This window comes from Bidens hawaiensis, unplaced genomic scaffold (assembly GCF_021521415.1).
Source record: "Bidens hawaiensis isolate Kalapana, Puna unplaced genomic scaffold, B.hawaiensis_p1.1 tig00019034_1, whole genome shotgun sequence".
Classification (NCBI taxonomy): domain Eukaryota; kingdom Viridiplantae; phylum Streptophyta; class Magnoliopsida; order Asterales; family Asteraceae; genus Bidens; species Bidens hawaiensis.
In genome coordinates, this window is record NW_027492890.1 from 177313 (window position 1) to 196195 (window position 18883).

General features: G+C 35.8%; 1 protein-coding gene across 1 annotated transcript; it reads left to right on the forward strand.

The window, feature by feature from the left end:
* The first annotated feature begins 4137 nt into the window (after positions 1-4137).
* On the forward strand, positions 4138-5755 carry LOC143557533 (xyloglucan endotransglucosylase protein 7-like). The gene is made up of 3 exons (XM_077046585.1): positions 4138-4420; positions 5091-5284; positions 5365-5755. Exons 1-3 carry the CDS (start codon positions 4166-4168, stop codon positions 5753-5755), a joined length of 840 nt encoding a protein of 279 aa, XP_076902700.1. The 5' UTR covers positions 4138-4165.
* The last annotated feature ends 13128 nt before the right edge of the window (positions 5756-18883 follow it).

Genomic DNA, 18883 nt, shown 5'->3' on the forward strand with positions numbered 1-18883 from the left:
CTCGAACCCTGGCGAGCCAGGGTCATCCCTCATATCTCCCATATAAATTGATGATGGTGATGTTTGATCCCCCTACCTCTCAATAGTAAAGTGAGTGCTCTACTAGTGAGCCAAATCCAATTTATTTCATTTGCATATTAATTTATTAAACAAATAATTATTAATTTAAAAACAAAAATAAATCTAATAAATTTGACTATCGATAACTAGTCACTACTCACTACCACGATGAAAATTTAAAAAGTTATGTATGCAGTCTTAGTAAATAGGTGAATAGAAAAAGTAATAACGTAATAATAGGTTTTGTTATTGTGAATTGATAACGTGAAAAGAAAAAAAAAGGACATAAGCATAAAGCATTTCAAAAGCTTTCTTCTCCTCCCTTCTTTACGCATCTTCTTTTTTTTTTTTCTTTGCGAATTGCAAATTTCATTTCATGAAAGAATATCGATCCCTTCTATCAAGAGTTAGCAGGAACAAGACAAACAAACTATCAAAATTACATATACATCTAAGGGTGGCAAAACAAACTCATTTGGGTTGTTTTGGGTCAATTTGGATAACTTTTAAAATTGAGATGGGTCAGGATGGATCAAAATAATTTTGCAAGAAGGTCAAGATAGGTTGGGAAAATACTAGTGAGTTTTGGTTATAGGTCAGAATGAGTTTGTTTATGGGTTAGAATGGGCTAAAGCAAGTTTTATCCAATTTTATTTCACAAAACCCACGGAACCGAATAGAAACCGAAAAATCGAAACTGAAATCGTTGAAACCGAACATATACCGAAACCGACCGAAATGAAAAAAAGCAAAACCGAAGCCAAAAAAAACTGAAAAAACCGAACCTGAACCGAGACAAAACCGAGTTTTTTTTTAATGAACGAGGAATACGGGGGAAACATTTTAGTTATTTTACTTTTTGCGTTTTCGATTTATATTTTGAGTGATTATTTTTTTATTAATTTTTTTGAATATTTTTTTGAGGGGTTTTTGAATCCTTTATATTTTAACCTTTACTTGGTTCAAGATAGGGGTTAACTTTACCCATCTTGAGTTCTTGACCTATATCCATCCTAAACCGAATGAAACCGAGAAATCGAAACCGAAAACATGGAAACCGAATAGATATCAAAACGAAAAAAAAAGCAAAAATGAACCGAAAAAAAAACCGAGACAAAACCGAGTTTTTTTTTTATGAATCGAGGACAACGGCGATGACATTTTAGTTATTTTACATTTTGCGTTTTTGATTTATATTTTGAGTTATTAGTTTTTTAATAAATTTTTTGAATATTTTTTTGAGGGGTTTTTGAAACCCTTTGCATTTTAACCTTTATTTGGGTCAAGATGGATTAACTTTATCCATCTTGACCCATACCCATTATAACCCTCTATTTTAAAAATCCATTCTGACCCAAACCCATCCTAACCGTCATCCAAATCTAACCCGACCCACTCAAATGTTTAGATGTATTAATAATACATCCAAACATTTCCGTCTATCCTTTAGATCTACACAGTTTTGTAAAAGTCTTCCATTTGTTAGTATAAATTTAATATTGTTAGATATATATATATATATATACTTCATTACAGGTGTTAAACACATTTAGTGCACTCACGTGCCACAAATTAGATATAATTTTTCGATTTTCTAACTGAATAAATGACACGAAAAAGCAATTATTTCAAAACAACAGAATACTAAGAATTTAATGTCTTACTAATCTCAAAATAGTTTTGTTTAATACTCAATGCCCCTAAATCATATAATACGAATTTTCTATGTTTACTTATGTTAAGATGATTATGTTTAATACTCAGACTTAATGCTCTAGCTCTCGTGAGTCGTGATAGTATCTCCCTATTTTAAGGGCGTGTTTGTGATTCCTTATTTTACCTCTTTATAACTTTTTATTAAGTTAATAAGTTATAAAAGTGTAACTTATGAAATTTTTTCTCTCACAATATAAGCAATCCCAAACACCTTATTACTTTTCAAAAAGTTAATAAGTTATAAGTTGGTGAAAATAAACAATCCCAAACATCCCCTAATTAAAAAAAAAAGTGTATACGTGCTATGTTATGGTTGATTCTGACTATTAAAATCCCGCCTAAACCATTCCTCTTTTTATTCATGGTCCAATAACCCAATACATGTTCTTATATTTGATAAAAATAAAATCTCATTAACAAATTAAAGATTCTTCTTATACTTCCGTGCTCCAACATATTTAAAAATTATCATCAACCTAAATAACCCGATACCAAACACCCTCTAATTATCTAGTTAGAAGTTCATTAAAGAAAACGACTAATAACTAGCTAAATCGAGTTTAGTTTTATTATGTTAATATTCGGCAGCCACATAAACGCATGCGATGTATTACACATTGTCACACTCATCTTTGTTGCATCAATTCTCTTACAAAATCCATTGTTTTATTTGCATTGATAAGATTTTACATTAAAAACTAAAAATAAATTGTAAATCAATCAAACAATATGATATGTATTCGTAAAGTTCGTCAATTCCGAAACTAGACAACAATTTAAAAAGATATATCGAATTGGCCTCGTTACTAGACAACCAATCTTTGAAATTTCACATTGTGTGAAAATTAAACCAAAAGGACTTTCGAAATTTGAACACACATTGTAGAGATGTGTAAAAAAAACTCAGTCCATAAGAGTTTAAACTTATAAATCCTAAAAAGAGTTTACCATTATATAAATGGGTTATAAATGGGGTTGGATACGAATTATATGAATTTAATTAAAGTTTCGCGTGGCGACATTTTGATAAACAAGTAGTATGCTTGTAAATTATAGCCACAATGTCACAAGTATATATTTAATTTATTTATTAATTTTTCAAGGAAAATACACAACAAAATAGTTTCAACATGTTGCCAAATGGTAGCTCCTAATTCAACTTAAAATGTGGAACCAATGAGACCCAAAGACAGAAATTGACAACAACGAGGCACAAAGATATCATAGGAGAACAAACCACCAATGGGTTTGCAATCATCATCGAGGCTATCAAGTTCTAACCTTGCTCGTTCCCGTGCTACTGGCCCCAGCTGCATCCCCTTTCTCGCTTTTCTTTCTGTCTCCCTTTTCCTCCTTTATAAGGTACGCTTTTCGTTCATGCATTTCGTCGAAACTGTTTGTTTGAATGTTTTTGTCTAACAGGTGGACTTGTATATCGCACACAGCAGAAGGGCTCTGGGTCGACATCAAGCCGCATCATACCTGCATAGTCCCATTGGACGAAGGTAAAATTCAGTATGCGTTTGTAGTTTTCGTAATCAAGATGTGATAACCCATGTTAGTTATTTGTTATAACAAGATTTAAAAGGTTTACTTAACAAGAGTAAAATAAATAGTAAATTATTCAAAATATTTAAAATAAAGCATTGTTTTTAAAATATTATATTTAAACTAATACTTTTTATCTTTTTGTATTAACACAAATAATAAAAGTATTTATGTATCAACCTGATCTACGCCTTTAAACAAACCGAATGTTCAATGAATTCTTTGTGAACCGTTTTGTAGGAAATTCATTAGTGTTCGAAACGAATACGAACAACATTTTTTGTTGATTTAGCTAATTGAAAGTACATGAACAAATGCATTTTTCTTTCATTTATGCTCGCTCATTTACTTTTGTTCATTTCAATTAGTTTATATATATTTTAATTTCCTAGGTCCTGATTACAATTTAATTTAGTTTTGTGAAAATAAAATATCACATGCTACAATTTAGTTTCGTTTTATTAGACTTTCAGAACCTTCACATTTACTTTGAATTGGTTTTTAGACTTTCAGAACCTTCACATTTACTTTGAATTGGTTTTCAATGAGTTACGTTTACGGCCGTGAACTGTTTGTTTATATTATTAACGAATGGGTATAAACAAACACGAATTAACTTAGTTTCATAACAAAAACAAACCGTTCTTTTACTTGGTCATGTTAATCAATGAACACGAAATGTCTAGTGTGCTCGATTCATTTAGAGACCTAATCCGACCCAAACAATATAAAAAATACCCATTACGACAACAACCCCCCTATGAAGCATTCTAAAATTTTCTTGTTGTGGCCATTGGGTTAGGGTCTGACCCAGATCCATCAACCTAACCCGGATTTCCATATGCTGAAATTCATGCTAATAATTTTGAGTTTTGATCAAAGGGTTAAAACAAACGGTACTTTTGACCGCTTGTTTGAGATCACTTGGGGAGATGACCATGCCAATATACTCGAAGACGGTGAATTACTCACGCTTAGTCTTGACCAACGCTCGGGTTCAGGTTTGCGGTCCAAAAATGAGTATTTGTTCGGAAAAATCGATATGCAACTGAAGTTAGTTAAAGGGAATTCTGCTGGCACAGTGACAGCTTACTATGTAATAATCTAACCTAACCAAAACAGTTTCATTTTTATACAAAAATAGAAAAATACAAATTATTTTGTTAATCCACGAATTTTGAACGATTAAAATGTGTCGCGATACACTTTCATTATGCCACTATAGTTTAGTGACACTATTGTCAGGGGGTGTAAAGGAGTTGGGCCGAGTCGAGCCTCAGCTTGCCTAAGCTTGAGCACGAACTTAATAGGCTCAGGCTTGACTTTTTTATTAATTGTATACACATAATTATTTTTATATATTTATAACACATTTATATTTATACAACAGTTTATATATACTATTTTGTTAGTTTTATTATAATAGTATATGTAATTATATATTAATATATTTTGAAGACAGGGTCTCAATAGGAGCAACCTCTCTATCTTTCGGGACAGAGTAAACGGCGGTTGTTCACATTCTACCCTGCTGAGACTCTTTACATTTGTTATAAGAGTTTACTCTTTACGTTTGTTTTTGTTTCTATTTTTAGTTTCTTTATAAGCTCAACTTGATTCAAGCTTTCAATGAGTAAATCTCGAGTATCTCATGAGCGACTTAGCTCATTTACACGATTTTATGTTCTATTTTCTTTTAACATGCAAACGGGTTAAACAACGTTGCATGATTTACAAAATGGGCTAACTTGTCTTTTATGTTAAAGTTGTCATCAGAAGGCGATTTTCACGACGAGATAGATTTCGAGTTCCTTGGGAACACGAGTGGTGAGCCGTACACACTAAGCACGAACGTCTATAGTCAAGGAAAAGGCGACCGCGAACAACTATTCTTCCTTTGGTTTGACCCGACAGCCGATTTCCACACGTATACCGTCATTTGGAACCCTCAACGCATATTGTGAGTCCAAACACTCTCATATCATTTTACTCGACCCGACCTGACCTGACCCGTTTGCTTGAATATATTTTTAGCTTTAGGTTTTATGTTGATGACATCCCAATTAGAGAGTTTGCAAACAACGAGGCGATCGGGGTTCTGTTTTTGAACACACAACCGATGAGACTACACTCGAGTATATGGAACGCTGAAGAGTGGGCCACACGAGGTGGGCTTGTCAAGACCGATTGGAGTCGAGCACAGTTTGTCGCGTCATACAAGAATTTTAGTGCTGATGCTTGCATTTGGTCAACATTAAGCGGGTCTTCGTGCCCGTTGAACTCGACCACGAGACCGTGGTATCGAGAAAAACTTAACACCGCGGCTACAAGGAAACTGAAATGGGCTCAAAAGTATCATCAGGTCTATAACTATTGCACGGACACATTAAGGTTCCCGAATGGTCTAGCACCCGAATGTAAGTTCGCATAGATTCGGGTGTAAATCATTAGGTATTATTAGGTTTGCAGTGACGCGTGTAAAATTTCTCTTGTGTACGTGTTATATAGTATCTGATACGTGATTTTATATTTTAGTTATGTATCTTGACCGTTGAGTGATGCTATTCATTGGAGGTGAATGCTTTTAAAGGATTGGACCCTAATTATCTAAGGACTGAAATGGTTTTGTTAAGAAGATGAAACAAGTGAACATATAACTTAAGTCATCACTCACTAAGACTGCAAATGAACCCGAATGTAACGAGAAAACCCAAGACCTGAAACATTTGAGATGGATTATAGGACGCTTATTCAAAATAATATTGGTTTTAAAAATTGGGGAAGGTTATCATACAAATTAAAATTTTGTACTAAACGTGAAAATAGAAGAATTTGACGGTGGCAATTTTGTAAATAACTTGAAATATCTTTTTCTCACACAAACCCAGATCCATCGCTTCAAAAACCCAAAATTCATTAAAAACACAAATGACTCTTCCAAAAACCCTCTACGCTCCTCAACCAATTTCACTATTCATATGCTAAATCATCGGCTATGAATGATAATTTAAGGTAAATTTACAAAAGAACCCGATTAAACTCAAAAACAACTTGTAGTAGGTTGAAGCCACATTTGATTGGCGCTGCTGGTTATATCATTATCATATTGTAGAAGTCTATTCATTTGTGAAGCTGGATAAACAGATTTAAGCTACACAGCTTATAGTTTCAACATGTGGAAGCTATGGGGTAATCTTGGAGTTATTCATGTTAAACAAAATAATTACTCTAGTTAAGAACAATTACTCTATTTATAAAATCAAGTTCTTTAGCAACAAATACGGTTGTTAAACAAAATAATTACTCTGCTTATAAAATAGAGTAATTATATATAAAGTAGAGTAATTATATAATTACTGAGTAATAAATCGTATCATCGTTCAATAATGTTTTATTCAACTTTTTTGTTTTCTATTAAATAGAGTGATTACATTGCAAGTAGAGTAACTATAAATTTGGTGATAATTACTCTAATTATTAAACAATAACGCTATATATAAGAATAATTACTCTAGTTATAAAAATAATTACACTAGTTATACGCTAAAAAAAGCAGTCGATTACACACTCAAAAGTAATTACTCTACTTGTAAAAGTAATTACACTTCTGTTTTATATGTAGTGTAATTTGTCGTGTAAATAGAGTAATTATTGAAATGACTATACTATATGATAGCATGTGTTTCAATAATTACTCTAGTTATACAAGATAATTACACTACTTACAAAAGAACCATAGAGAAATTATGTTTCAATAAATTTGAAACACAATTACTCTACTTATAGTTTCAATTATCTCACCGCATGATTAAGAACATGTTGTATTGTAAGTAAAGTAATTAACGTGTATAAGTAGAGTAATTATTGAAACAAACTTGTTTGCATCATTTGAAAACCTTTGCAAACGCACACTCTGTTATTTCATTTTTCTATTATTAATAGAAATCTCGATTTGCAAGTTCAATTCGTCAATCAATTACACTTGCAAGATTTAGTTGATCAGTTTGTCTAATTTGCCTTCAGGATCAGTCAAATTCACATGTTTCAATTAGCTCAATTGATCAATTAGGCGTTGTTCGATTACAAATAGTTTGATATGCAAACAGTCTAATTCGTTAAAGCTTCAAATGACCAATTACTTATTTTCAATTTTGCCATCATCAATTTTGGAGTGTTTCTTTGATTCGCACGCTTAGCACCGTAATTCAATTTGTATTTGATGCAAACCCTTAAAAATTTCATGTATATCCGACCTGATTATTTGAAATACGCATACTCGTTTACCCGAATCGTATCCACAAAGGTTTTTTTTTAGTTTTATTTTCTTTTTCCCTTATGTGATAGAGTAATTGGTAATTTAGTGATCCATTAACTTCGAGGGTGAGCCTGAGCCTAATCTTGTGCAACTCGTTTACAACCCTAAAATTTACTCAGTTTTATCAGTATATGACAAAATTGTATAAATAAGTTTTTGAATTATTACAAAGAATAGTTCTTGTGCTCTTTTTTTGTGGGACAGAATTGTTAAACCTTAGACAAGCGAATCAAGAACACCAAAGACGATATTGCATAAAACGTTTATGCGACTCTTTTCATTAACAAGAAACAAGAACAAAAATACTTTCTACCATACTAAAAATAAACCTTTTGATGAGTTTATATCACACCTATAATTATCACACCTATAATTCTAATCCTACTCAAACTAGGAAACAATAATCATGTTATACTTCTAATTTATTTAATAATAAATAAAAGATAACTATGACACCAAGTTATTCAACTTGGTCCATGAACTTTTGATCTCCACCAAACCGCCTCTTGAGATCTTCCGTATTACCCTTATACTTTTCGTATTAACCATTCCAGTCCTTCAAGTTGGTATTGCACCAAGTTTTACACTCCTTCTCAATACCAACTACCATTGTTCCTCCAAGATCCTTCACACCTTGTAACACTCGCACCTCTTTGAGCTTGATTATTGGATTCGACTTTTTCACTCTACCACCAGGGTTCTTTTTCCTGTGACAACTAAGCTAGTTTCGAGATTACCATTGTTTAAAACTGCGTCACTTGATTTCAGATAGGAAATGACTTTTGCTTTCCCAACTTGATGACCAACTATGATGGTATTCAAAGCAATTCTTTCATCTTCACTTGATGCATGCTTCCTCTAGAACTTAACTCCTTCATTCGCTTGTTCATTCGGATCACCCGAACTTTGTATGAACCTCATGCAAACTCCAACGTCAACTTTGTTGGTTTGTTGATCTTCAACGTTTTCTATTCCACCATGACAACCCGTAACATGAGACGAAACTATCTCCTCGTGCACTTCATCCAACACTGTTTCTTTCTCGTCTTGTTCGGTTACTGTCACGGTTACGTCTTGGGTCAACTGTACTTTCTTCTTCAACCACAATTTCCTCATCATCTAAATTCAAAATAACAATAGATGATTCCAAGGTTGCCTTCAACTGATTCGACTTCGGCACTACTTCATGATCTGTTCACCAACAGGAACCTACTTCAAACCATTCATTTACCAAGTTTGCCTTGAATTCAACGTCAAATGCGTAATTTTTCTGAACCTCGGCCATATTAGCCTCCACATCCCACGGTTCTTCTTCTTTAACAACAGCTGCATTACCTTCCTCCTTAGGTTCTCGACAGTATTTTGCCATATTCCCTTTTTGTCCACAGTTGGCACTTAAAAGGAAACTACTTTAGTTGGTACCTTGTTTCATTGTCTCGGTTCTCTTCATCCGATGAATCTTCTTCAGAGTTTTCAACTCGACTCTTTCTGTTCCATTCTTTCTTCTTCGGTCGTTCACGTTTCTTGTTCTCCCAGTACTTACTCTTGCCTTTATCGCCATAATGGTTCTTATTTTTGTTGAGCCGATGCTTCTCCTACCTTCCGACATACAAGGCTTCGCTCTCGTTTTTAATCAACACCCCGGCTGACTGTTTTGCTAAGGCTTCTTGTTCGGCAAAAATATTCTCGAACTCCATAATAGTCGGTTGGGTCGCCCCACCCTTGAATAGCGGTAACAAAGCTACGATACTCCGGCCTTAAGCCGTGAATGAGTATTCGCTTCATACGAGCATCTCTAACCCGGGACTGTGGATCGAGTTCTTCAATCTCGCAACATAAATTCTTAACTTTGCGAAAATATTGTGTGATTGGAAGATCTCCTTGGGAAACCATCATCAACTCACATTCGACTAGTTGCAATCGAGCATCGTTCTTCTTCGTTAATAAGGTCTCCAACGTATCCCACACTTGCTTTGGGTATTCGAGTTCTTGAATGTGATCAAGAACATCATCACAACCGTTGTCTTGATGATAAACATCACTCGGCCCGCTTTCACCTGCCACTTCTCGATACTACCATTAATATCGTTCGCGGGTTGTCTCGCCTCGGTACCGTTCTTACCTGCCAAAGATTTTGACCTTGAAGATATGATTTGATGCATGTCGACATTGTTTGTAGTTGCTTTGGTTCAACTTCTTGATTCCTCCTACAACTTGTAATTCCACCATTTTTTTTTCATTTTGATTTATTGATTAACCAGAATTCGGCTCTTTCCTCTTTGATCGAACAGAAACCTCAAATAAACAATTACTGCCACTTGATGAGATAATAATACTCAAATATGGATACGATAATTTTTTCTTCCATAATATCACAAAATTTACTTTGTGGTTTTGACCTTTTTAATCCACAACTAGTAAATGGCCCGCGCGTTGCGGCGTAAGCGTTGGTACACGTTAAGACATAAAGTTGTTAAAATTTGTGCGTGCGTAATGACAGATCTGGTTTTAATAAATTTATATCTAAACGTATATATAAAAAAAATATTTAAACAAAATTAAGTTGTGGTGAAGCCAGCATAAAAAATATATAATATTTAACATTTTTTTTGGGCGCGCATTTCTTGAGCTCGGTACTGAATAAAATTTTTATTGAGGCGTACATAGAAACATTGACATTTGTATTCGAAATTTAGAGTAACATTATTACGTAAATAAAATTAAAAATATATTATCTTTGACCCAGATTGGCCTCGAATGAAATTTATACTAAAACGTAAATATATATAGTCACGTCTGACGTAGGCTATCGCGCTCTACTCAAACAATCAATTAAAAAGACTTAAATACTTATAAACTAGTACGGGTAAGTAAGGTCGTATTCACAAGAACTCAAGAAAAGTGCTAATTTAATACTATTGAATTAATTATTAAACTAAGTCGGACAGACAAAGTCAAACGGTTTTTAGAAAATGATTAATTAAACTAAATGATTACTTAAAAGATCTGTAAATATTATTACTAAAAACATTCATTCTAGGTTCAGGTAATGTGATATTCAACTTAATTCCAGATTTACTTGTCTTGATTGTGCAGTAATTACTAGACCTATTAGTTTGATTGTGATGACGAACGATACCCTAACCAAATTGTTGACACAATTGAACTCGATCTACCTAATTACCAATTTATATTTTATGAAAACTAATTAAGTGACAATAGTTGATGATTACCAATTAAATGACACAAGAGCTAACCCTAAGTGTTGATGAATAAAACCAAACAAGTGATGCACTAATCAATAATCGAAAATATAAATTGTTTAAACAATCAAGCACTAATTTGAACAAGATAAAAACAATAAAGTCAAATCAAGTTCATAACATTAAGCATAATAAATCTGGTCCTAAGTTAGAATATACAAACCATAACCTAGAATGAACACGGAAAGTTTAGCCAAACATGATCATAATGTCAAAACACTTATCTTTGAAGAACATGCAAACCCAAGATGAACCGGAAGTCTTGGAATGGTAGGAAGTCGTGATATGCCGAATGGTGAGGTTAAGGGGTTTATATAAGGCAAAACCTAGATTTTTCGGTTTTAAGTCGGTTCGCGTCGCGCGAAGTTGTCATGGGCTTCATCTTCGCATCGCACTAAGGACAAAAAAGTCGGCTTCATAATGTTGCATATTCGCATCGCGCGAAGTTGCATGTCTAGCATCTTCGCATTGCGCGAAGATGCAAAAAACTTCATATTCAGATTCGTCTCATTGAGAAATCCGAAATTCATATATTATGGATTCCGTAACTCATTTTCTAGGCCGAGATATGCCCGTTTTACTAAAAGACACTTTCCTGGTAACCCATTTTGTTCAGTTTTCGCTTCGGCTTCAGGTTTCTCATCCAATCCTTTCCTGAATCCTTCTTAACCATCCATATAAGTTTCCCCATGCTTCCATATTCTCGAGGCTTGCTTAATCTTCATCAGGATGGCTCTGAATTAGCTCGTTTAAGCTCCTTAACTTCCAATGTCCTGAAAATACATAGCAATGTTTGAAGTACCAATGTTCATTCATTTATTTACCTAAATATAACTAATTAATATATAATAATAACTAAATTTTACCCAACCATCACATCCCCACACTTATCCTTTTTCATCCCGAAAAAGACTTTGCAATGGAATCAGAATCAGAGATCATTTTACAAAATGCTTTTCGGATTATCATAATTAAGCACAAAGAACACAAAAACCGCGATTGCCGATATTGTTGTCCACTTAAACCCATGCCTCAATACTTACCGGGAAAAATATAGTGTGACAGTTTTATTAGTTTATATGATTAGAATGGAACCCAAACCTCAAAGCCCCGAAGCCACCTTACCATGCTTCATTATAGTTTTACCGAACCAGACAACCCCAACTTAACTAAAACCTTAAAATTAGACGATCAAAATTTTGCACATGTTTACAACTTTTAAGCCCATATGTAACAGCTAAGACAATCTTGGATATTTTATCGAAACCAAAACCTAAACTTAAGCATCAAAGTCTACTAGAATGACCATTAGATACGATTAAGGTGCAATTAAGTAACTAACTAGCATATAGCCCCCACTACATGGCATACCCCCGTTATCAAGCAATACCCCAAAGTCCATCACCATAGGTGAGTAGGCACGAATTCATCTGTAGGGCTTACATATGTTGTGTCCCGCGTGGTCCGTTTCTTAATGGTAATGAGACGGGAGAACATGGACCCCATATGACTAACAGCGTGGATGATCAAGTCATAGTGAATTTGTACTTTTAAAGCACGTTTTGTAATCATGTTTAATGACTTATGAATTGGCAGATAAACTGCGGGTTTGCTCTTTTGAAGCCTTTTAATATACATAATTCCACTTAAGAATTACGCATACCCAGATGATAAACTGCATACAGACCCATGATCTCCGAACCCCGGAGCATCCCATCAATATAGGATTTAAGGCCATAAAACCATATGCCTATGAAGTGTTAACCACTTAAACTAGCAGTATTTTTATTTAAGTTTATATCACAAGCCATCTAGCATACTCTAACGTTAAGCCTATCCAAGCATTGTACAATAACTATTCATATTAAAAATTTATTTTTGGTGATCAAATCTAATAAAAGGCTAGTATGGTCTAATCTTTCATTTCAGTCCTTACAGAGGCTTAGCTAAACAAACAAAACCCTGAAGGTGTTTCCCACTAGAAATCAAGCATTTTAAAGTTCAATTAAGTCTACAACCCAATTATCCTTTCATTCTCAAGGCTGAGCCTACAAACACATTCCAAATTAAGTGCGTTCTCGTTTTATTTATCTCATGTTATAAAATAATTTTGAAAAATAATCCCTGATTTTTCTATCATTTTCCATTAATTATGCAAAAAATCTTAACTCAAGGAACATTAAACTTTAAAATTTTTCAATTTCTCCCACATCCCACACTTGAGGCAAACATTGTCCTCAATGTTTTAAAATGTAACAAATAAAAATAGGGACGGGGTTAAAATTTACTTTGACAATTTCAAAAACCGGGCCTAATGTGATGGTGGTTTTTTATTATACATTTAACAATTAAACTTTTAACACAAAAACTAGTAAAACAAAGAAGATTATGAAAACAAAATCACCTGATAGATAATATAACTCTCATGTACAACTTTCGTGCCCTCGGTGATACTCTCGGTGATCTTACCTCTTCAACTCTCAAAACAAATCTGCAAACTTTCAAACATGTAGAAGCACGCTTCTCAAAAATATTAGAAATATAAGTCTTTTAAACCATTGGCAAAACAATTTATTTTAAATTACCAACCGAGCTTAAATAAATTCACAACCAAATTTGTTAAACTAGTAAAAAATGTTAAAAGACCTCACTCACTTTCGTAAGAATCACTATTGCATTTAGCATATGCAACAAGCCTTTTATGCCCCCCGATAACCCGGGTGGACGAGTATAGTCTCGTGGGGGTTTATAGTGAACTACACCCACAAAGTTCAAATACAAAATATACAAGCAAAACCACCCATAAAAATAAGTCCCTTCAAGTAACCTAACCGAACCGCCCATACTACCAATAAGCAAAATAATAATAATATCAATACAACCCATAAGAAAATAAAAACATAATAAAAGAAAAATGAAAATAGGACCCAAACTATCGGTTGGTACGGCTGCTTCCATCAACACCTACTGCTCATCAGAATCCTCGTCATCACCAGCTCCACCAGCTCCAGAACCTCCAACACCTGCATCATAAAAACCACTCGTGCCATACTGTCCATAACCACTATATCCACCACCATATCCATACCCAGTACCACCCATATCACCAAAGCCACCAGTAGCTGGCGGTGGCTGCTGCAAAGAACCCGACAGTGGGATGCTCCAATGATCGAACATAGTCTTGAAATATCCGCGTGACTCATCCCTGTACTCCCGGAACTCATCCCGGTATCCATGCAACTCATCCCTCATCTATAACTGCTGCTCAATGTAATCTAACGTCATGGGCTGTGAGTGCTGCACCGTTGGTGGACTAGGCTGTCGTCGCTGACGTGACCAGGTAGGTGGCCTCTCCACATGTTGCATCCTCGAACTACCCGCAGCTCTCACATCCTCCATCTGTGGTGGATCATCATAAGTAACCATGCCCACCTTTTGGGCATCATCAAGTGTAACAACATCAGTATCTAGCCCCTCCTCAAAATACTCGACCGGATAACGACCAAACACACCCAAAGAATTAGCAATCCTCGTGATCATAGGTCCCAATGACAACCGAGTCACAGTCTAACCCTCTACAACCTCCCCGTGCCAAAGAACTCAACAACAACGTGGCCCTATTAACATTTCTTCCGCCAACCGTGGCCATCAAACACATCATATCAATATTGGTACACTTATCGTGTCCCGAATGTCGGCCCACGAAAGTGGAAGCAATAACCCTATGAATGTACCTGTGGAGCGGGTCCCAAATGGATGAAGAGACAACATTACTCGAATGATGGCCATCTGCAATAGTACTCCAAAACTCATCCAACTCAGTAGTCGAAATCCAATGAGGGCGAGAAGCAGTGGAACCAGTGGTAAAACCCCGAATACTCTCCCGAACTCGGCATGCTCCCCATACAATCCTGCCACCACAACAAAATGAGGCACCGTGAATTGAAACAATTCTCTCCCCCAAAGCAAAACTTACTGCATGTGGCTCATCAAAATCCCCAGGATTATGTCGAAAAGTAGAGTAAAACTCATAAACCAACTCCACATACTGCTTGTCATCAAACCTCAAAATATCGGCCCAACATCCCGGGAAGTAACCATTAACTCTCCCAGCCTGCCCAATTGATTCCAACACGTCCCAATCAAATGTACGATGTCTCGATAACTGCATACCTCGATTCTGCTCAAACACCTCATATTTCGGAGTGCTGGGGACAAATCGAAAATGATGTGATCTTCCTCGTCTCCCCCTGTGATATCCTCAATGGCTGCCCCGAAAACTTCTATCTCATTTACCGCATATCGAATCGGTACTCGCATGTACTGCTGAGAGGCAAAATCAAACGCTTTCTGCTTCTTAGATATCTTCCTCGACATCTATAAATAAATATACCAAGTAAGTCCATGTCGAAACAACTACGGGTGACAACCGCATAGCATTTTGGTCGCGATTGTCCCCAATAGCGAAAACTTATAACTAAAAATACTCTAAAGTATATTTTAAATAAGAAATAACGAACTCCTCAAAAATCGCACGTGCAAAAACAAAGCATGCCATTTTCAAAAAATCATATCTGTCACTTTTTATAACCAACAAACCCAACAAATCAACAAACCGACACACATGCTTGTTAAATTTTTCAAAACTTTTTACTAACACTTTGCCGAAAAAATATCAATTACCCACAAACAAGCAATAGCACCAACCTATATCAAAAACTGGGCGTAAAATACGAACTATTTCTAAAACTTTTGTTAAACTTTTTCAAAAACTCCGACCCGACAACCCGCCAGAAAATATTCCGATGACCAGATTTCAAAAACACAACCCCAATAATCTCAAAAACATAAATAAGAGTACAAAATTCCGACCAAACCTCACATAATCCGGTAAACCCAACCCGGAAAAACCCGACACCAAATACCCACTAAATCAACAAAATCTGACAATCCTGACCAAATACACACCCAATAACATGCATTTAACACCCCTAAACAATATGAGATAACCAATTCGTAATATAAACGACCCAATTTCAAATAAAAATACCGACATACCTTGCAATCGGAGTGAATGTAGGTGATGAAAATACTCAATAATAGTGACGGTGGTGATGGCGGCGGCCGGCGACGGTGGTGACAGGGGGAAGGCCGGCCGGATTGTGATGTGTAGATAGGGTTAGAGGTAAGAAATATGTGGTGAAAGTGAAAGGGAAGTCCGTTTTTATTATTTTTTTTGTCAGATATGAGCATCTTCGCGTCGCACGAAGATATGAGCATTTTCACAGTAAATTTTACGGTTTTCGGTGTTTTAAAAATATCTATCTTTTATGTCTCTTGCGCTGTTTTTCCCCCTTCACCAGCTTCTCTCGCCAAATTCATTACGTACCTAGGGCTCCCTCTAGCAATGCATTTGCTTACCAATTCTTCACAATGACGATCAACATGTCGCTTCCCCACACTCGATCCTTGCGCTACACTACACGATTTGAGGAAAATATTTAGCTAATTAGACTCAATATACAAAGAATACAACTTACAAATGCCGGGTTGCCTCCCGGTTAGCGCTGAATTGAATGTCTATAGCTCGACATCCCTTTGTTTCTTCAATCAACCGAATAGGTCGGTTCGTCCGCCAATAAGCAAACCTCCGACTCATGTATCTCTTTGTTCAAATCCGTATCCTCCAAATAAGGCTTCAAACGATGGCCATTCACCACTTGCCTCAGATGACCATCAAAATCTTCGATCTCAACTTCTCATTACTTTCCAACCCTCTTAACTTGATAAGGTCCCGTCCACTTGCTCTTCAACTTGCCTGGAAAAAGCTTTAATCTCGAATTATACAACCACACTCGTTGTCCCTCCTCGAACGTCTTTCTTCTAAGCTTAGCATCGTGAACTCTCTTCATCTTGTCTTATATGCAGACTCGTAAGCCTCGTCTCTCAACTCTTCCAGCTTGCATATGTTCAATTTCCTTTGCTTACCTGCAAACTCATAATCTAGGTTAATATTCTTAACCGCCCATAGAGCATGATGGGCTAGCTCAACAGGTAAATGACACCCTTTTCCATAAACCAACCGATAAGGGGTGGTTCCAATAAGTGTTTTATAAGCGGTACGGTAAGCCCATAAAGCATCATTTAGTTTATTTGACCAATCTTTTCGATCGGGCCTTACCGTCTTTTGTAAAATTTCTTTGATTTGCCTATTGAAAACCTCCACTTGACCCCTCGTTTGAGGGTGATATGGAGTGGCGATACGGTTGTTTATGCCATACCGTTTAAATAGTTTGCCAAAATTGAAGTTTTTGAAATGCAAACCCCAATCACTAATGATAATGCGGGGGATACCAAAACATGAAAAAATATTAGATTGGACAAACTTACAAACAACTGTATGGTCATTTGTCTTGGTGGCGATTGCTTCTACCCATTTAGACACATAATCGACCACCTCCAAGATATAAAGATTACCAAAAGAATTAGGGAATGGGCCCATAAAATCAATCCCCCAAACAAAAAAGATGTCGACAACGAGGATTGGTTGCATGGGCATCTCGTCCCTCTTTGAAATACCCCCCATATGTTGGCATCTAACACAATTCTTAACAAATGCTGCTGCATCCTTAAAGATGGTAGGCTAATAAAATCCACATGCAAGCACGCGATGTCCCGTCTTCTGGCCACTGAAATGGCCTCCACACGCTGATGAGTGTGCAAGATGCAAGACACTCCGAATCTCTTCCTCCGGTATGCAACGCCTCATCACTTGGTCCTCTCAAACTTTAAACAAGTCTAGATCTTCCCAAACATAGTACTTCACCTGTGAGAGGAAATGCTGCTTCTTCTTTCTCGGCCAAAACTCTGGAATTGTATCTGCAACAAGAAAATTAATAATGTCAGCATACCATGGCAAAGTTGAAATAGAAAACAATTTCTCATTAGGGAAATTAATAATTACTAGACCTATTAGTTTGATAGTGATGACAAGCGATACCCTAACCGAATTGTTGACACAATTGAACTTGATCTACCTAATTACCAATTTATATTTTATGAAAAATAATTAGGTGACAATAGTTGATGACTACCAATTCAATGACACAAGAGCTAACTCAAAGTGTTGATGAATAAAACCAAACAAGTGATGCACTAATCAATAATCGAAAATATAAATTGTTTAAACAATCAAGCACTAATTTGAACAAGATAAAAACAATAAAGTCAAATCAAGTTCATAACATTAAGCATAATAAATCTGGTCTTAAGTTAGAATACACAAACCATAACCTAGAATGAACATGGAAAGTTTAGCCGAACATGATCATAATGTCAAAACACTTATCTTTGAAGAACATGCAAACCTAAGATGAACCTAGATTGCCTCTGGAATGGTAGGAAGTCGTCCTCAACAGCCTCTTTTGCCTCTGGAAGTTGTGATATGTCGAATGGTGAGGTTAAGGGGTTTATATAAGGCAAAACCTAGATTTTTCTGTTTTAAGTTGGTTCGCGTCGCGCGAAGTTGTCATGGGCTTCATCTTCGCGTCGCGCTAAGGACAAAATAGTCGACTTCATAATGTTGCAACTTCGCGTCGCGCGAAGTTGCATGTCTAGCTTCTTCACGTCGCGAGAAGATGCAAACAAACTTCAAATTAAAATTCGTCTCGTTGAGAAACCCGAAATTCATGTATTATGGATTCCGTAACTCATTTTCTAGGCCAAGATATGCCCGTTTTACTAAAAGACACTTTCCTTGTAACCCATCTTGTTCAGTTTTCGCTTCGAATTCAGGTTTCTCATCCAATCCTTTCCCGAATCCTTCTTAACCATCCATATATGTTTCCCCATGCTTCCATTTTCTCGAGGCTTGCTTAATCTTCATCGGGATGGCTGAGAATTAGCTCGTTTAAGCTCCTTAACTTCCAATGTCCTGAAAACACATAGCAATATTTGAAGTACCAATGTTCATTAATTTATT